Below are 21,098 nucleotides of genomic sequence, written 5' to 3'. Positions count from 1 at the left end.
CTCTTAATTCCCTGGATGCTGAGGCAGTTGGTGAGGTCTGCTGTGCGAAGATGTGCTCCACCCTCTTGGCAGACTGAGAGTTACCATTCTGTGAGAAGAGACTGAAAAATGTTTGGAAAGACTGTTGCTTCCTGTAGAAATCAGGAAATTAGGATTTGAGAATGCATGGACTCAGATTTGAAACTGTGTACATCAATTTTCAAAATAAAAATTAGGATCAGAGCTAAGATTTTGTATGCTGCATGGCAAGGCCAAAAAGAAAAAAGTTTGGATATGTTTGATACTTTCAGTTGTTTTTATATTTTTGTTTTAAGATTTACTTTTATGCCCCTCTTGTTTAGTTGGCCTTTTTTTTGTATAGTATTCTTAGTGTAAGGGCTCCTGAGATAATGGGACCACGCTAGTAATTTCTTCAACTTTCAGTCCTATTGAGAAAAGGAACAGCTGCGCTTCTGCTGTGATTATTACTGGAAATAGTGCCCATTGACTGTAGCTCACATGAACCCACCCTGGCTGTTCAGGAATTCAAATCTGAAACATACAGTAGTGGTACAGGTTTCTTCTCTTTACACATAATTAAATTAGTTTTAAATTTAGAATCTTTCATGTTAGCGATAATATGCAATTAAATGGTAAATAGCTTTCAATTAAGCTATCAAATGTTCCCGTGTAATAAGACTGGGAAACAGTCCTCTGGGTATTAAAAATGGAATGCATTTCTTACTGATGAACAAAGCATGCTTTGGAGTCAGACCCAACTTCCAGCCCTGAACCAGCTACTTATGGTTGCTGAGACTTTTGTCCAGTTCAGCAGTGTAGAAATTACACTGTCTGCTCTGAGTGGTTGTAAGAAACAGTGTACATCAGTGTTTCCTAAATACTTTGTGCTGCAAAATGTGTCTAGTTTCTTGACGAAATGGTTTTGTGTGTCTGGAATTTGTAGCATCTTCTGTGCTTTTGGAGGTTCCCAATGTGTGTTAAGACACTGGGCTCTGAGGACCCCTTTGGTCAAGAAATTTACTCTCTTTGTTCAGCTTAGCATTTCTCAGACAGAACTTCTCCTCCCTTCCTCCTTCCTCACCCCCGCTTGCTCGCATTGTGGAAGGTCTGCAACACATGTTGCAGTTTACTTCTGTTTCGGTGGATCATGATTTTGGAAATACAGTGCTTAGCACAGTATCCCTAGTTTACTTGAATAGTATTCAATTTCTTTTCCTCCTTTTCATTGTTAATTTGAATGATTTAAACACTGTTGTGAACTCAGAGCCCACTTGAATTTGGTGTAGCCTTGTATATAAGTAATAAGACATTTTTTCTTCCAGTTTTATTGAAAAAGAATTGACTTAAGCACTGTGTGAGTTTAAGCAGTACAGCCTAATGGCTTGACATGTATATATTGAGAAATGATGACCACAATAAATTAGTTACCCATTCATTCATTTAATAATTTGTTATGTTTTATTCCTAATTTATTATCTTTCATGTCAGTTCTTCTTTTGCCCCAAATGTTGTTATAGACTTTGAAAGTTCATAGAAAGTTCTTATCTAGTTAAATTCCTGCTTTAATAATTCAACGCAATTTAAATAATGATAACATTTATAATACTTCTTGAACTACTACTCCTGCCCTCCGACAGATGTATTGAGGGTGTGGTTTAGATGCTTCCTGTTTTGAGCACGAACCCTAGGCATGAACCATCCTTACCTTTCTTGAGGGATTTGTAAGAATTCTGAAGATTTAAAAAATGAGAACATCTTTGCAATTAAAAAAGAAGCAGTAGATATTAAAGAATAACTCATTATCAGAGAAATGCAAATCAAAACCACTATGAGGTACCAATTCACACCAGTCAGAATGGCTGCGATCCAAAGTCTACAAGCAATAAATGCTGGAGAGGGTGTGGAGAAAAGGGAACCCTCTTACACTGTTGGTGGGAATGCAAACTAGTACAGCCACTATGGAGAACAGTGTGGAGATTCCTTAAAAAACTGGAAATAGAACTGCCTTATGATCCAGCAATCCCACTGCTGGGTATACACACTGAGGAAACCAGAAGGGAAAGAGACACGTGTACCCCAATGTTCATCGCAGCACTGTTTATAATAGCCAGGACATGGAAGCAACCTAGATGTCCATCAGCAGATGAATAGATAAGAAAGCTGTGGTACATATACACAATGGAGTATTACTCAGCCATTAAAAAGAATACATTTGAATCAGTTCTAATGAGGTGGATGAAACTGGAGCCTATTATACAGAGTGAAGTAAGCCAGAAAGAAAAACACCAATACAGTATACTAACGCATATATATGGAATTTAGAAAGATGGTAACGATAACCCTGTGTACGAGACAGCAAAAGAGACACTGTTGTATAGAACAGTCTTATGGACTCTGTGAGAGAGGGAGAGGGTGGGAAGATTTGGGAGAATGGCATTGAAACATGTAAAATATCATGTATGAAACGAGTTGCCAGTCCAGGTTCGATGCACGATACTGGATGCTTGGGGCTGGTGCACTGGGACGACCCAGAGGGATGGAATGGGGAGGGAGGAGGGAGGAGGGTTCAGGATGGGGAACACATGTATACCTGTGGCGGATTCATTTTGATATTTGGCAAAACTAATACAATTATGTTAAGTTTAAAAATAAAATAAAATTAAACAAAAAATAAAGAATAAAATGTAGAAAAGTATTTTTTTTTTTTAGGAAAAAATTGGAAAATATAGAGGAAAAAAATAAAATAGAGATAAAAAGAATAAAAGAGTAATTTTATAATCCAGAGATGTTTGCTGCTAAATATCTTTATCTTTCTAGACTTTTTCTTGTGTGTTTCACCAAAATGGTATCATATTAGGCATGCTACTTTGTACCCCGATCATCTTATTTACAATGCAAAGTGAGGTCATGTAGATGCCTATGAAGCATTCTTACCTCCCCAAGCCCGCCTTAACACTGAGTGCTCTCTTGCTCTCCAACCTGTTTCCTGGCAGGAGCATGAGGTTGAGGACAAGTGGTGAGAGAAGCAAGTTCTTTTGGTGGGTAAATTGTCATATATCATATACTTCCTTATTGGTATGCAGAACTATGCAGAGTACACATCCTTTGTTTTGGTGAGTTGTGTTACACTGACCCCAAAAGATGTGCATTTAACTTACTGGTTAGAAATGTCCAGAGTTGGAATATACATAGTATGTGCACCTAGACTTTAAAACCTCCAGTTACTGTTACGGTGTGTTGGGTTGGTTCATTGCTTTTTTAAGGTAAGTTTTTAAAAAATGAAGAAGCCTAAAAGAAAGACATAGGGCATTTTTCTCTTGATGAAAGATGCTCTTGAAAAAATGTTATATTATTAAACATGTTTCAAATCCAATTTTACTATTTAGAGATTTATTTACTGGTATGAACTGATAAGGAAGAAAGTGTTTCTATTACTATTATTCTGAAAAAAAAAAGAAAAGAAAAGAAACAAAATTTTTTTTTTTTTAAAACAATCGTAGGTGGCTATCATCCAGTGAAAATTGGAGACCTCTTCAATGGCCGGTACCATGTTATTAGGAAGCTAGGATGGGGCCACTTCTCTACTGTCTGGCTGTGCTGGGATATGCAGTAAGTGCTCCTCGTCTGTGCTGTTGATTCCTGGTCTGGTTCAACATCTTTATTTTATAACAAGCTATTTAAATATTGACTTTCTTCTGCTTTTATATCTGAGACTTATTCTTTGTAATTGCACCACATTCGAGTCATATAGTAATTCATCCATACCAGAAAAACATTTCAAGTATAAAATAATAACATATAGACCTTTCAAATTAGTGGGTTTTAACTTTTTTTTTAAGCTATGATCCATAATATGAAACTGTCTTCTTATAGTACACATACACATGTGTAGTGTATGTGAATTGAAATAAAAGTGTTTTAAAACAATACTTGATCTTAACCATATGTGACGATGAACTCTGATAGTGTGCCATATTTTTATGAGGACAGAACAGAAACAAAAAGCAAAAAAGATCTACCATGAAGCCACTGCTTAACTATGGGCCCACAATTTGAAAAGTACTATTTTAAAGGAAAGTATTAAAAGTTTCTATTAATTAGAGCTTATTAGAGTTCATTATAATGTTTAGTTTATTAGTCTAGTTTATTAGTTGTTACAGTTAACACTTCTGCTGTTAATATTTTTTTAATGCATTTTTTCAAAGGGGAAAAAGATTTGTTGCAATGAAAGTTGTAAAAAGTGCCCAGCATTATACAGAGACAGCCTTGGATGAAATAAAATTGCTCAAATGTGTAAGTACTACAAATACGTGAATGATATAAGAAAGGTTAATGACAAAATTTTACAGAGAAGTTTTTCTGAATTTTACGAAAGTAATTGCATTTATTATTTAGAAATTCAAATACTGAATCTTTTATTTTTTTAAAATTTTCTTTTATTAAAATAGTTTTGGTTGGTATAGTGGAAATGACTTTCAGTCTTAAACACTTCTGTTCTTGAATTTATTTTTCTTTCTCTAGGTTCGAGAAAGTGATCCCAGTGACCCAAATAAAGACATGGTAGTGCAGCTTATAGATGACTTCAAGATTTCAGGCATGAATGGAATACGTATCCTTTCTGACAGTTCTGTTGCTTCTTAATGGCTGAATTAATATTCTAGTTTTTCTTCTCCATTAAAAAAAAGTAAATATTTCAAGCACTTATAAACTTCTGTTTGCTCTGCTGCATCACTCTCCACATGAAACCTCTAGTGTCACCGTATTATATGATTTTTGAAAGATGAAAGCTTCTTAATTATAAAGATGAGTTGTTCCTTTTGCTTTTTGAATATGGCGGCCTTCTAGTTTTGGAGAAGAAATGTGTCTTACAAGTGGAGCAAGGGCATCTCATGACCTCTTTTTTTCTTGCTTCTGGTCAGTTGTTTGCGCGCTTAGTAGTTTTGGAGGTGAGGCTCAGCAGGGTGAATGGGTGTGGAAGGAGTTATTTTCTCCTTTTGCCCGGGGCATTACTAAAGGATAGCCCAGGAGTGGTAGTGACAGCAGAGTAACCTGTAGCTTAGTGTTGTTGGCACAAGTGGAGAGAAGAAATAATGTCTTTAGTTTCCAAAATGCTGTTTCCATATTCTAGTATTGGATCCTCTGAGTTAGCTCTTTGTGTGATTGACCTAGGCAATGCCTTCATTTCCCAAGGTTCAGGAATACTGGACTGTGTATTCATAGTCCTTTGAGGGATGAGTGCCAAGAGTGTGTCAAGAGGGTCTTTTCCTCCTTCCTGACCTTTTATTCTTTCCTTTATCATCTTTGGAACAAATCCAACATTTTGATGTTTGACCTGTTGAAGCTTCAGAAAGCTGAGGGCAAACCCTCTCCCAGCTTTCACCCCAGAATGACATCCTGTTTGTGCATCTGCTGGGTCCTGATTCCTCCGGGAAGCACTCCCCTCACACCTGATTTGAGGAGGTTTTTATATTTCTTCTAGGGATTGGATTCGAGGACATTGGCAAATTCTGGTGACTGCTGATGTTGCCTCTTCCTTTGCCTTAAGATCCTTTCTGTTAACTGCAGGGTGCATTTTCCCTCTTGATAGATGGAAAGATGGAACTGGTCCTCTGTCCTGCTCTCCAAGTGAGCCTGTTTATGGTAGGCAGGGCAGCCCTTCCTCTTGCATAACATTTGAAATGTTGTTGTTAAAACAGCTGATAGAGAGTTTCTTTGGAGGAAACACCTAATTTGTAGGTCAGTGGAGTTGATTTTTGATATATACACTCCAGCGGCTATCAATGCTTTTAGAATACTCTGGTGATAATTTAGAAACCTTGGGCTGTGGCTCTGTGTCTGCTATTAAGTTTAGACCTTGGTTTCCATTTTTTTTTAATGAGTTTGGTATATAGTAAGGAACTTCTCATTTTAGATCATCTATACATAAGTCTGTAGCACATTTGTTTTCCAGTATTGTAGAAATATTTTTCTTATTTTTATTAAAGATATTTAAAGCAATAGTTACTATGATGATGTGGTTTTAATAGATCTAGATATTACATAAAATATTAAATGACCTTTTTATAGTCTATATATAGGCCTTAAAGGGTTTCAGAGCCATTCATTTCTGTATGAATGACATGTTTATATTTATATGAGAGACTTTGATGGGACATAGTTCTGGAGGGCCAGTGGTTGACTAGAATTTCTGTTTTTTAAAAAAATGACAACAGATTCCTGAGATTTCATTATTATAGGTTGTTCTTATGACCATGCCATGTCCTAAATTGTGATCATACATTCTTAAAAACGTAATTAAGAATTTGATCTAGTGACCCAGTGAAAGATATTATTGAAGGAAAAGTTTACTGTGTTTGGTAAATTTCTGTTTTATAAAATGTTTTATGTGAGGATTGGATAGAAATTTAGGTAGGCAGGCAGGACACTTAAGAGGGGCTAGTTCTCTTGTTCTTTCCCTCATGGGTTTCTGTGAGGTTTCAGTCTTGCTCATTTTCGTTAAGGCTTATTGTCAGGAGGAGTGTGCTGGACAGAGCAAGCCCACAGGTAAGTATTGTCGAGTCATGACTCTGCCACCTTTACCCTGTGTCAGGCAGGAAGGGTTCTTTAAACTCGCTGAGGTTTACTTGCCTCATCCCTCCCATTGTTATGAGTACACATTAAATCCTATATGGTACATAGTAAGTATATTTAGTAAATGTTAGATTTTTCTGTTTAGGTGAGAAACAGTAAGCAGCCATTGTTTTCTTTTTAAATTATTTATCTTGGCTGCGCTCGGTCTTCATTGTGATATGCGGGCTCTGTAGTTGTGGTGCACAGGCTCAGTTGCTGCATGAGGGATCTTAGTTCCTGGACCACGGAACGAACCTATGCCCCCTTAATTGGGAGCATGGAGTCTTATCCACTGGACCACGAGGGAAGTTCCACACTTTTGTTATTATTGATAGTATTGATGTTACACTTTATAAAGAACTAATTCTTTTGCCAAGTGCCACAGTGATTCTGCTTTTAGTAAGTGTGTCACTCCAGGAAATGTATCTAGAAATGATCCTTAACTCTGTCCCAGATGTCTGCATGGTCTTTGAAGTGCTTGGCCACCATCTCCTCAAGTGGATCATAAAGTCCAACTACCAAGGCCTCCCAGTACGTTGTGTGAAGAGCATCATTAGACAGGTGAGACTTATGACCTCAAGCCCCATCCTGCATATACCTAACTGGTCAGCCTTTCCACACAAATTACTGTTTGTTTGTTTAAAAATATTTATTTATTTTGCTGTGTTGGGTTTTAGTTGAGGCACCCAGGCTCAGATAGCCCCAAGGCATATGGGATCTTAGTTCCCCAACCAGGCATTGAGCTGGCATTTCCTGCATTGGAAGGCAGATTCTTAACCCCTGGACTAATAGGGAAGTCCCAAATTACTGTTTTGTTTTAAATAAAAATAAAAAATACGTACACAGACACATATCTCCCATTTTAAAGATACATATATTACAGCGCTTAACACTGTGAACTTGTTAAATCAATTTTATATTGGTATTTACTTAATGATAAGCTATTCTGTCTTATGAAGACAGTAATATGTAAATGTCAAACACACGTTTCTTTTGGTATCTGAATCTTTTTTCACATAAATGATTCAGTAAAATAAGAAATTGTTTTATCCAATATCATTTACAAAATATTCCACTTAGAAGATAACACAGATAGCTCTCTACGCCAGCCCTTCAAGATGCCGAAGGGAAAGAAGGCCAAGGGAAGAAGGTGGCCCTGGCCCCGGCCATGGTGAAGAAGCAGGAGGCCAAGAAGGTGGTCAACCCCCTGTTTGAGAAGAGGCCCAAGAATTTTGGCATTGGACAGGACATCCAACCCAAGAGGGACCTCACCCGCCTTGTCAAATGGCCCCGCTACATCCGGCTGCAGTGGCAAAGGGCTATTCTCTATAAGTGGCTGAAAGTGCCTCCTACAATTAACCAATTCACCCAGGCCTTGGGCCGACAAACAGCTAACTCAACTGCTTAAGCTGGCCCACAAGTACAGACCAGAGACAAAGCAAGAGAAGAAGCAGAGGCTGCTGGCCCGAGCTGAGAAGAAAGCTGCCGGCAAAGGCAACATCCCCACCAAGAGGCCACCTGTCCTTCGAGCAGGGGTCAACACTGTCACCACCCTGGTGGAGAACAAGAAGGCCCAGCTGCTGGTGATCGCTCACGATGTGGATCCCATCGAGCTTGTGGTCTTCCTGCCTGCCCTATGCCGCAAAATGGGGGTTCCCTACTGCATCATCAAGGGCAAGGCCTGGCTGGACCGCCTGGTCCACAGGAAGACATGCACCACCATAGCCTTCACACAAGTCAACTCGAAGGACAAGAGTGCCCTGGCTAAGCTGGTGGAAGCCATCAGGACCAATTACAATGGCAGATACAATGAGATCCGTCATCACTGGGGAGGCATGTCCTGGGGCCAAAGTCAGTGGCTTGCATTGCCAAGCTGGAAAAGGCAAAGGCCAAAGAACTGGCCACCAAGCTGGGCTGAGTGTACACTATTGAGTTTTCTGTACATAAAAGTAATAAAAAAGATTCTTCAAAAAAAAAAAAAAAAAAAAAACAAAAAAACACAGATAAACATGTAATGTGTTGTTTTTATTTGCTATTTCTTAGTATTTGGATGAAGGGTAAATGAAAGATAATTTAAGGAATGTTTAAGTTATATAGGGAATATTTGTACTTTTGCCTTGACAAAAAAAAAGACCCTTCAGTTAGGGTCTGTTTGGGTGATGATACTTAAGCAGATGTTTATGGAATGGAAGTATCCACATATGGAAGATCTCCTTCTGATTAGGAATGTTTCCCAGATTCAGTTTTCTGCATGGAACATACCAGTCTTTGACTCATTGTCCTTAAAGCCTAAGGTAGGAAAGTTGTAGATATGTCTTATTCTGGATTACCTATTCTGATGTAATGGATAATATCTGTGTCTATTTCTGCAGTGTAAGTAATATCAAGGAGGTTGCTTGGTTTGCTTGAGAAGAGGACTAGGTGGTTTGGTTCTCTTTTTTTGGTCCCATGGCCTAAAACTTGAGCTAGATCTGCCTGAAGATTCTATACCTGAAATATAGACCTTGATCCAGAATTCTTAAATAAGAAAAGAGTCAGGGAATGATTCACAGTTAAGGAATTGTGAATTTTAAGATGTGAGTGTCTGAAGAAGCAGCTTCCTGACAGTTGTAGAGGTATTTGCATGTTGGCATATGTGTGTAGGTTTTTAAATTTTTAAAAAAATTTGAACCTGAATTTGTTTTGTTAAAAGCACCCTAGATACTGCTTTTGAAATTGTGTATAGGTCACTCTGTTTATTCAGTATGTTGTTCATCTCTTTATTTACCTTTGCCTTTTTTGTACTGCAAATTGGCAGCTTATCTTCTAACACTGTAGATGGTACTTGAGAAGAGGGGCTGCACTGGCTTACCCGGGAGGACTGCACTCCCACACTGTCGTGTGCGTGCGTGTGCCTAGTGTGGATCCATGGGTAGCTTTTGTTTAATATATCTGTTCCCTTGTAGGTTTTAGATAGTAGCATTTTAACTCATTATTTTAACATGCCTAACATCTCAAGTGAAAAAAACAATAACTTTCCTTTGATTTAGATGACGATTCATGTTAAGGGAAATGTTAATTGGAGTTTTTTGATCCCCAAATGTCCCTTTGGTATATATAACTATTAGTGTCAAATCTAAACTTAAAAAAAAAAAAATCTAGTTAAAATTTTGAAAAAATTTGTTATCTAATGTAAATTTCCTACTTTATCTCTGATAAATCCTGGAAATCTTGAAAGATTTACATATTTTTTATTTTGATGGAAGGAAAATGCCCATTTATTTTTCTTGTAGTTAAAATTAAGAAAAAATGCACATTAAGAAATAACTTATTATTTATGACAATTCTTATTTCTAAATATGAAGTTAAGAAAGCATGTGAGTATAGTTTTTTTAATTGGAGTATAATTGCTTTACAGTGTTGCATTAGTTTCTGCTGTACAACAGCCTGAATCAGCTATACATATACATATATCTCCTCCCTGCTGAGCCTCTCCCCCCACCCCCGTCCTGCCTCTCTGGTCATTACAGTGCACCGAACTGAGCTCCCTGCGCTGTACAGCAGCTTCCCACTAGCTGTCTTACACGTATGGTGTATAATGTCAGTGCTACTCTCTCAGTTCCTCCCCCCGCTTCTTCCCCCACTGTGTGCACAAGTCCATTCTCTACATCTCTATTCTTCCCTGCAAATAAGTTCATCAGTACCATTTTTATAGATTCCATATATATGCATTAATACACAATATTTGTCTTTCTCTTTCTGACTTACTTCACTCTGTATAACAGACTCTAGGTCCATCCACATCACTACAAATGACTCAGTTACCTTCCTTTTTATTGCTGAATATGTACATCTTCTTCATCCATTCATTTATTGATGGGTATCTAGGTTGTGTCCATGTTCTGGATATTATAAATAGTGCTGCTGTGAACATTGGGATACAGGTTTTACATATTTTAACAAAGCACATAATTTCAGAAATAACAGCTTGCATGTATATCACACAGGTTCTGTCATCCCCTACTGTTGCCTTAGGTGTCACCACAACTTAAGCTTGACAGTGTTGGGAGAAAATGAATCAGCAGAGGAACTGTCAATATTTATTTTGTATTCCAGAATGGAAAACCAAAATCTTGCCATTCTTAGCTAATAAAAATGTCTCTAAATCTAAATAAATTGTTCTTGAAGTGTATTGAAACTTTAATGCATACTTACTGAACAAATGATTTAATGAATGTAATCCTCACTTTAATTTATGTACACTGCTCCTTAGAGAGTAAGAACTCATGTAGTATTTTATTGGTCTAGAATAATTTCAAGATGGAATTTTGATTTTATGTGGTCTGCACTTAGTTCTTGTAGGCATTGTTAATAGAAGCTTTGTTTTGCTTTAATTTGATCCCATCTTTAATTTTCTTTAAGAAAAATACCATGAAATCTGGATTTTTTTCCCCCTCTAAACTTATATCTCTCAAAGTAGCACATTGTTATATACCCCAGGCAATAATCTCTCTGCCTGAATTTCCTTTCATTCCCTTTGAGTCATCCTCTGGGCTCAGTACTTTTGATTCCAGTAGGATCCTGTATTAATAGACCCACTCAGCTGTCACTCCCCAGGATACAACAGAGTGGGCCAGCTTTCTAATACTCTTTCACTGTGCGGCCTCCTTCACCTCTGAAGTCCAGTGTGGCTAACAGTGTTTCACTCATCGCTGTTGAACCCAGCCCTCTCCCCTGGTCACCTACCATTGATCCCTTCTGGCCATGTATGTTTCTCGTGGTATTCTTTTTGTTTCCAGCACCACCTTTCTTGGTGGTCCTTATCACCTCACCTTTTCACTTCAGTTTATTCTGTTGACAGTTATTTTCCTCAGTAACACTTCACTTTAATAATTCATATCCTTATGTAGAAACCTCTACTGGCATTCTGTTGCATGTTCTGGAAGATCAATATTGTTGGCTTTCGTGAAGCAATGTATAGAGTGATGTAGAACTTGGGTGTTGGTGTCAGAAATAATTCTATGTGTCCTTAGGTTTCTGAATCCATGGATTCCACCAACCATGAATTGTAAATATTCAGGGAAAAAATTCGAGAATGTTCCAAAAAACAAATTTGAATTTGCTGTGCAGACAACTAGTACATAACATTTACATTTTATTTACAATTATTTCTGTAGTATTTACATTGTGTAAAATACTATAAGTAATCTAGAGATGATGTAAAGTATGTGGGAGGATGTGTGTAGATTACATGCAAATACTGCTGCCCTTTCACCATAAGGGACTTGAGCATCTGGGGCTCTTGGTATACTCAGGGGAGGGTGGATGTCCTGGAACCAAACCCCTGTAAATTCTGAGGGAATTTACAACTGTATACGCTACTCCAGCTAAAGAACTTTGGCCAAGTTATATAATCTTTTTAAGCCATAGTTTCATTATGAATAAAATGAGAATAATAATGGTACCTTCATTATTATTGTTAAGGTATAAAGGGATATTGCTATTAATAATTGTGAATATTTGTTCAGTGCTTACTGTGTGCAAAGCATAATTTTAAGTACTTTGTAAATTTTAATGTATTGAATCCTCACAATAAGCCTGTGATACTGGGTTTTTGTGTGCTTTTTCTTTTCTTTTTTTTTTAAGGAAGTGGAACCTGCGGTTCAGTAATTTAGCCCCAGTCAAGAAACAACCAGTGTTTGTGGTGGAGCAGGAATTCAAACCCAGGTAGTCTGGGTTTGGAGTGTATGTGTTTACCATTTTTCCAAGCAACAAATAATATCTTTGGACTTGTACACAGCTCATGTCCAATAAAAGTTAAACCATGGCTCTTCTTATGAACCTGTTTAAGGTCTTCTACCATCTGATGAAAGTCCATGTTTCCCTTACAAACCCTGAATCAGCTCTTATTCCCTGGCAGGTAAATCTTTCCTTATTGATTAATTAATTAATCATCTTTTAAATAGAGAAGATTTGTTAGTGTCCTTCAGATACACAGTTTCCTTTCTAGAATCACCCAAATTAGAGTTTTCTTATGAATATTCAGAGATGTCCCAAGCATTTATAAACACACACTGCTTTACCAGGATTTTTGTACATGATTTTTTTTTTTACTACTTTTCTCTAGGTTATTTAGAGAAAGTGCTTACTTTGCCATTTTTTTAAGCACCACATCTTTGATTCATTTCTTTTGTCCTAGTCTGTAGAAAATAACCATTCTTTATTTTCTACCATGTTTATAAAGATGCAACCAAAATTTCACTTCTATGACAAGGCTTCCCATACTCACCCATTAAGAGTGGTATTTCTTCCCTCCCCGGGGAAGGATGGCTGCAGCCTGCACTTGGTTCTTTCTTAATGATTACAGAGCCTTATAATGTAAGCTAATGTTTCTTACCCCTGGCACTATTGACATTTTGGACTGGATAGTCCTTTTTTGGACTGGATAGTCCTGGGGCTTCCCAGGTGGCTCAGATGGTAAGAGTCTACCTGCAACACAGGAGACCTGAGTTCAATCCCTGGGTCGAGAAGATTCCCTGGAGAAGGGAGTGGCAACCCATTCCAGTATTCTTGCCTGGAGAATTCCAAGGACGGTGGAGCCTGGCTGGCTGCAGTCCATGGGGTCGCAAAGAGTCGGGCATGACTGAGCCACTCACACTTTCACAGTCCTTTTTTGTAGGGGCATGTCCTGTGTGTTGTAGGTTGTTTAGACATATATGTGGCCTCAGCCCATTAGATACCTGTGTCAGCCAGCACCACCCCAACCGTGACAATTAAAGAATGTCTCTGAGCTTTGTGAAATACCCTCAAGGAGGCAAACTTTCCTTTCGCTGAGAATCATTGCAGTAGTGGGAAGTATGACGAGTACAGTTAAGTTTTAGCAATAGATTTAATTTCAAACTCTGACCTTGACATTTGCTACTTTGTGACCCTGATCAAATTACTTAGCTTCTGTAGGCCTGTGTCCTCATTAGTCACATCAGGATGATAATACGTAATTTGTGGCTTTCTTGTGGAGATGAGTTTGGAGGGATTGATGATAAAGCTTTTGGCATAGTGACCAGCACAGGGTAGCTGTTCTGTCTGCCCAGCTGCATTGTGAGCACCCTGTGTCCCCAACCATGTGTTATGGGTTCCACATCTCTCTGTAGCTTCCTTCATGTTGTAGGCAGTCTGGAATGATAGGTTATCTTTCCTTAAATGAAGTAAGAAATGTATGTTCCTCTTATTGTACAAAGTGGCTGACCTTTCTGTGATCTGACGGGCTTGTAGATAAACGTTCCCACTTAGTTTTGAAATGTCCCAGCATAATTGGATCACTTGCTTTTCCAGGGTTTCCCATACACTCTTACTAATCCTTTGATCATTTTTTAGCTGTTCTCATTTAGTCCTGGTGACCTTGTACAGGGTCAGGAGGGGCCATCCTCTGGTGGTGATGGTGAGAACACCCCCTTGCCTCCGCCCAGGCTGCTTCTCTGACCTCAGGTGGGGTCTATTCCCTCCCACCCCCAGCTTTCATTTCTTTTTCTTTTAGAATCAGCTTTATTGAAGTCAATTTTATGTTTAGCTTTTATTTTTAAAGCTGAAAGAAGAAATGGTGCTATGATGGCAGTATTTGTTATTTGTGGTGCATTCAAGATATACCACAGGTGATGGGGTTCTAAATACTGTTGCTGTTCTTTAAACACAGCTTTTACTTTCCTATGTAATCAAAAGGGTAGCTGATATTTTACTTTTTAAAACTTTATGGTTTAATTCATTGCCCTTTCCAGAAAACTTTTGAAGAAGTGGCGGCTTACCATTAAATGAGGCTTGGTAAGGACACGGTGACTTTGCTATGATATGCAGGTACAGCATGTAGCCTGGGATTTTTGAATCATTACTCTTTCACTTATCGTGATTATCACAAACATGCATTATGCTCTTGCGGGCACTCCCTGTTTAAGTGCTGTCTTTGTGTTATGCTGTCTAGTCCTCACCGCAGCCTTAGGAAGCTAGGGGTGTTCTTACCTCCACCCTGAAGGAGGTATTAAAAGCTTCCCCAGATTCCACAGTTACTGTGGGAATCAAGGCTGTGGGAATCTGGATGGTGTGATCCAGAGTCCATGCTCTTGACTGCGGGCTAGTGTTGTTAAGGAATGTCTACACAGGAAGATTGGAAGCATTTTACATTATAGCATGTCTTGTGAAAAGTGTGCATTCATGTTTCTGGAGATGGTCTACTTTTACATTAATAGTGGAAGTAGCAATTAGATCATTTCAAAGTACATTACTTAATTGGTGATATGTACTGCAGTATGTAAGCTAAGGGACTTTCCAAACGCCTTGCTTTTTCAAACCCACCTTCTGGGGGGTGGCTGATTTTGCAGACAAAACCATGAATCAGGTCCCCACCCAGCAGGCTGTTATCATGAATTTGTCAACACTTATTACTTATATACCATTTAAATGATCTCACTGGTCCTACTTATCAATGAATTCATTATGATCAAGCCAATATTGTTCAATTTTTAGAGTAGAAAATTGGTTGGTAAGCATTTTTATGCTCTTGGATTTGCCCATGTGGTAGTACATATGATTCTCTACTAACTTGAACTCTCCTCCTCAGAGTGCTGGGTATGCAACTCAGAAATTCAGGGAAGCTGCTCCCTTCAAGGGAATCGAGCCCCTTCCCCAGCTCATTCCTCTGCGCTGCAGTGCTAGGCAGTGTTTTATCTTTTGTCCTGACTGTATTCAGAAGTTAAGTACAGCTACTTAACTTTCTCATTAATTTTCGCTGCTCAGAGTTGGAAAGAACAAGGAGCAGGGAGATTTCAGGACAGAGTGGATGAGGAAAGTGTCCGTGGCCCTCGTCGTCGGTGATTGTGGCAGGTGTTCCCCACACTTCTCATTCAGTCTAGCATGTGCTTGTCGGAGCAGCTTGTAGCATTTACCTACTGTCTGTCCTCTGTCCTCGTGAGGAAGAGAGATCCTCTGGGAGCTTTAGCTTTCCCAGGAGCAAAGCCTCTGGCTTGAGGAACGCTCTCTGCTGTTACCCTCCATGTCCACAAGGACCAGTGTCCCCGTGTGGTGCTGTTGCCCTGGGCACTCCCCTGCACGGCCAGCCCCTCTGCCGCTGGTCGGGTCTCCCTGGTGCTGGTTACAAGGCCTTGCCCATGTCATCAGAGGTCACCCCCTCTCCTTGCCCTGCGTCCTTTGTTCTGGTGTGGCAGAAGAAAGGCTCCCATATTGTGACCAGAGTCAGAAGAGAATGTGCAGAATTGCTCTTGTTCTGTTTCTCTGTTCAGTTTAGAATTTAGGGGGAAGCTTTCTGTGGGTGGTGAGCAGGCCCTGGGAGATACATTCAGGTGAAACCTCCATGTTATTCCCAACTTACTCCGTCCTTTCTGTATGTGACAGGACCGATTTCTAGCACACCAAGGTGGAAAGGGAGTTAGTTTATGTTGTTAACACCAGTAATAAATGGTCTTTCGCATGGTTCATAGGTGCCTAGACAGAAATATTAGAGACTGTCCTAACCAAGTGCCTTATTTTATGGCTGAATTTGAGGTCAGGGGAGGGAAGAGACACTCTGAGCCATAGCTAGTCAGTTCCTGAACCAGAACTGAAATCTCCTGGCTTCCAGCCCAGAGCTCTGCCTGCAGGCCTGCACTACTGCTGCCTCACACGAAGAGAACGGGCCCTGCCCGTGGGGTGGGAGCTGCCTCCCTGGTGTGGGATGCAGCCTGTTCCTGGCCCGGCTATGATGACTTGACCTGGGGTCTCATGATGGAGCAGATGGCAGCGAGGATCTCTGCTGCCTCCTGCTGATGAGGCCAAGTATGTTTTTTAGGCAAGAGATATACACGTTCTGTAGTAAGACAAGGGAGATCTATCCTTGAGTGTGAAATTTGATTTGTTGATTGTTTTTTTTATTGTTATAATATTTGGCATAAATTTTTGTAAGATTGCCTATCATTTTTTGATTTTGGGTTTTGGGATGCTTTAACTTCACTGGCTGAGAACAGAAATGCTATTTTTGAAAATAAAATCATTCTTATAGCTATATATTTTAAAAATGTATCAGTATTCATTAAAAGAATCATCAGGTAGATCCAATTCATATTATAGATGGGAGAAATGAGACCCAGAGAAATTTAATAAGAGACTTAGCGAAGTTATGTTTATTAAGTCAGTATCAATACAAATCTTCTGACTTAGTTCATTTTACCATTTAGTTTGAGCTTCTTGTGAGCTAGACATTGTACTGTGAGGTTTTCATACATTAATTCTTCTCACATTTCTGTCTAATGGATAATGTTCCCCCTTTTATAGATAAGAAAATGGAAGGTCAGGCAGCTTAAGTACCTTGCCTTGTGAATGAGTGATTGAGAAGTAATGCAGGGGTGGTCTGAGTCCCAAGATCATGATTTAACAGTGTTCCATGCTGTCTCTTAGCTGTTTTCTTCAAGATTTGCGTTATCATAATTAGTTTATCCCTGAAAGCAATAGTCTTTTCCTTGTGTTCAAGTCTTCTCTTTATGTTTGTTGTTAGACATAAGCAATATTTCTTGAGGAAGGTTAACTGTGTTGAGTGCGGTTGTTGTTCAGTTGACCAGTCATGTCCAACTCTGTGACCCCAGGGACTGCAGCATACCAGGCCTCCCGTCCCTCTCCGCACAGAGTTTGCCCAAGTTCATGTTCATTGCATCGGTGATGCTGTCCAACCATCTCATCTTCTGAACGCCTTCAGCTCCTTCTGCCCTGAGTCTTTCCCAGAATCAGGGACTTTTCCAGTGAATCGGCTGTTCGCATCAGATGACCAAAATACTGGAACTTTAGCTTCAGCATCAGTCCTTACAGTGAATATTCAGGGTTGATCTCCCTTAAGATTGACTGGTTTGGTCTCCTTCCTGTCCAAAGGACTCTCATGAGTCTTACCCTAGCACCACAGTTCAAAGGCATATATTCTTTGATATTCTGCCTTCTTTACAGTCCAGCTCTCACAACAGTATGTGACCACTGGCCAAGACCATATGGACTATATGGACTTTTGTTGGCAGAGTAATGTCTCTGCTTTTCAACACACTGTCTAGGTTTGTCATTTCTTTCTTGCCCAGAAGCAGTCATCTTCTGATTTCATGGCTGCAGTGATTTTGGAGCCCAGGAAGAGGAAATCTGTCACTATTTCCACCATTTCCTTTCTATTTGCTATCACTACAAACAAAGCTAGTGGAGGTGATGGAATTCCAGTTAAGCTATTTCAAATCCTGAAAGATGATGCTGTGAAAGTGCTGCACTCAATATGCCAGCAAATTTGGAAAACTCAGCAGTGGCCATAGGACTGGAAAAGGTCCGTTTTCATTCCATTCCCACACTTCAAACTACTGCACATTTGCACTCATCTGACATGCTAGTAAAGTAATGCTCAAAATTCTCCAAGCCAGGCTTCGGCAATATGTGAAACGTGAACTTCCTGATGTTCAAGCTGGTTTTAGAAAAGGCAGAGGAACCAGAGATCACATTGAAAACATCGGCTGGATCATGGAAAAAGCAAGAGAGTTCCAGAAAAACATCTATTTCTGCTTTATTGACTATGCCAAAGCCTTTGACTGTGTGGATCACAATAAACTGTGGAAAATTCTTCAAGAGATGGGAATACCAGACCACCTGACCTGCCTCTTGAGAAATCTGTATGCAGGTCAGGAAGCCACAGTTAGAACTGGACATGGAACCACAGACTGGTTCCAAATAGGAAAAGGAGTACGCCAAGGCTGTATATTGTCACCCTGCTTATTTAACTTCTATGCAGAGTACATCATGAGAAACGCTGGACTGGAAGAAGCACAAGCTGGAATCAAGATTGCCGGAAGAAATATCAATAACCTCAGATATGCAGATGACACCACCCTTATGGCAGAAAGTGAAGAGGAACTCAAAAGCCTCTTGATGAAAGTGAAAGTGGAGAGTTAAAAAGTTGGCTTAAAGCTCAACATTCAGAAAACGAAGATTATGGCATCTGGTCCCATCACTTCATGGCCAAATAGATGGGGAAACAATGGAAACAGTGTCAGACTTTATTTTTTTGGGCTCCAAAATCACTGCAGATGGTGATTGCAGCCATGAAATTAAAAGATGCTTACTCCTTGGAAGGAAAGTTATGACCAACCTAGATAGCATATTGAAAAGCAGAGACATTACTTTGCCAACAAAGGTCTGTCTAGTCAAGGCTATGGTTTTTCCAGTGGTCATGTATGGATGTGAGAGTTGGACTGTGAAGAAAGCTGAGCGCCGAAGAATTGATGCTTTTGAACTGTGGTGTTGGAGAGGACTCCTGAGAGTCCCTTGGACTGCAAGGAGATCAGCCCTGGGATTTCTTTGGAAGGAATGATGCTAAAGCTGAAACTCCAGTACTTTGGCCACCTCATGCGAAGAGTTGACTCATTGGAGAAGACTCTGATGCTGGGAGGGATTGGGGGCAGGAGGAGAAGGGGACGACAGAGGATGAGATGGCTGGATGGCATCACTGACTTGATGGATGTGAGTCTGAGTGAACTCCGGGAGTTGGTGATGGACAGGGAGGCCTGGCGTGCTGCGATTCATGGGGTCACAAAGAGTCAGACACGACTAAGCGACTGAATTGAACTGAACTGAATGGGGGTGGATGCCATGATCTTAATTTTTTAAATATTTAGTCTTAAGCTGGCTCTTTCACTCTGCTCCTTCACCTCATTGAGAGGCTCTTTAGTTCCTCTTCACTTTCTGCCATTTAGAATGGTATCATCTGCATATCTGAGGTTGTTGATGTTTCTCCCTCCTATCTTGATTCCCGCTTGTAACTCATCCAACCCAGCATTTCTCATGATGTGCTTGGCGTACAGGTTAAACAAACAAGGTGACAGCAGACAGCCCTGTCGTGCTCCTCTCTGAATCCTGAACCAATCATTTGTTCCATACAGGGTTCTAACTGTTGCTTTTTGACCTGCATACAGGTTTCTCAGGAGACAGTAAGATGGTCTGATATTCCCGTCTCTCTAAGAACTTTCCGCAGTTTGTCATGATTCATACAGCCAAAGGCTTTAGTGTAGTTGATGAAACAGAGATAGATGTTTTTCTGAAATTCCCTTGCTTTCTCTATAATCCAGTGAATGCTGGCAATTTGATTTCTAGTTGTTCTTCCTTTTCCGAACACAGCTTGGACACCTGGAAGTTCTTGGTTCGCATAATGCTGAAGCCTAGCATGCAAGATTTTAAGCATGATTTTACTAGCATGGGAGATAGCTGCAATTGTCTGATGGTTAGCACATTCTTTGGTATTGCCCTTCCTGGGAATTGGGGTGAGGATTAACCTTTTCCAGTCCAGTGGCCACTGCTGGGTCTTGCAGATTTGCTGACATAATGAATGCAAAACACTGATGGCATCCTCTGTTGAAGTGAAGTCACTCAGTCGTGTCCAACCCTTTGCAACCCCATGGACTGTATGTAGCCTACCAGGCTCCTCCATCCATGGGATTTTCCAGGCAAGAGTAGTGGAGTGGGTTGCCATTTCCTTCTCCAGGGAGTCTCCCGCATTATAGGCAGACACTTTACCATATGAGCCATCAGGGAAGTCCTGTCCTCTAGGGATCTGGATAGTTCTGCTGGAATTTCATCACATTCACTAGCTTTATTAACAGCAGTGCTTCTTAAGGCCCACCTGACTTCACGCTCCAGGATGTCTAGCTCTGGGTGACTCACCACACCATTGTAGTAATCCAGTTCATTAAGATCTTTTTGATACAGTTCTTTTATGTATTTTTTTTCCATCTCTTCTCAATCTCTTCAGTGTCTACTAGGTCTCTACCATTTTTATCCTTTATTGTGCCCATCTTTGGGCAGAATGCTCCCTTGATGTTTCCAATTTTCCTGAAGAGATCTCTAGTCTTACCTCTTTTGTTGTTTTCTTCCATTATTAAACACTGTTCATTGAAGAAGGCCTTCTTCTCTTCTAGCTGTTCTTTGAAACTCTGCTTTTAACTGGATGTACCTTTACCTCTCTCATTTTTCCCTTCTCTTTGTTCTTCTGCTGTTTGTAAAGCCTCCTCAAATAACCGCTTTGCCGTCTTGCTTTTCCTTTTCTTTGGGATGGTTTTGTTCACCGCCTCCTGTACAATACTACGGACCTCTGTCCATAGTTCTTCAGACACTCTGTCATATAGATCTAATCCCTTGAATATACTTGTTACCTCTACTGCGAATTCATACAGGATTTGATTTAAGTCATACCTGCTGGCCTAGTGTTTTTCTCAGTTTTCTGTAGTTTAAACCTGAATTTTGCTATCATAGTCTAAGCCACAGTCAGCTCCAGGGCTTGTTTTTGCTGACTATATACAGCTTCTCCATCTTCGACTACAAAGAATGGAATCGGTTTGATTTCGGTATTGACCATTTGGTGATGTCTATGTGTAAAGTTGTCTCTTGTGTTGTTGAAACAGAGTATTTGCTATGACTAATGCAGAATTCAGTTAGCCTTTGTTTGCCCCGCTTTATTT

At 39.8% G+C, this 21,098-nt stretch overlaps 1 protein-coding gene and 1 pseudogene across 13 annotated transcripts in view; both read left to right on the top strand.

Moving 5' to 3' along the window:
* The window catches only part of SRPK2 (SRSF protein kinase 2), a 248,944-nt gene that overhangs the window by 196,463 nt on the left and 31,383 nt on the right, over positions 1-21,098 (top strand). For all 13 annotated transcript variants that reach the window (XR_008717795.1, XM_055590198.1, XM_055590194.1 and 10 more), the window contains 4 exons: positions 3,501-3,609; positions 4,206-4,293; positions 4,522-4,609; positions 7,064-7,170. Coding sequence is in view for 12 of the 13 variants with exons in the window: in XM_055590198.1 (XP_055446173.1) it covers positions 3,501-3,609; positions 4,206-4,293; positions 4,522-4,609; positions 7,064-7,170 (392 nt within the window). In the remaining variant the exon portion in view is untranslated. The remainder of the gene's footprint in view (positions 1-3,500; positions 3,610-4,205; positions 4,294-4,521; positions 4,610-7,063; positions 7,171-21,098) is intronic.
* Positions 7,563-9,719, top strand: LOC129658791 (60S ribosomal protein L7a-like; annotated as a pseudogene).

Source organism: Bubalus kerabau, chromosome 8, assembly GCF_029407905.1.
Source record: "Bubalus kerabau isolate K-KA32 ecotype Philippines breed swamp buffalo chromosome 8, PCC_UOA_SB_1v2, whole genome shotgun sequence".
NCBI lineage: Eukaryota > Metazoa > Chordata > Mammalia > Artiodactyla > Bovidae > Bubalus > Bubalus kerabau.
Note: the sequence above shows the minus strand (reverse complement) of the source record. Positions and strands in the feature narration are given on the sequence as shown.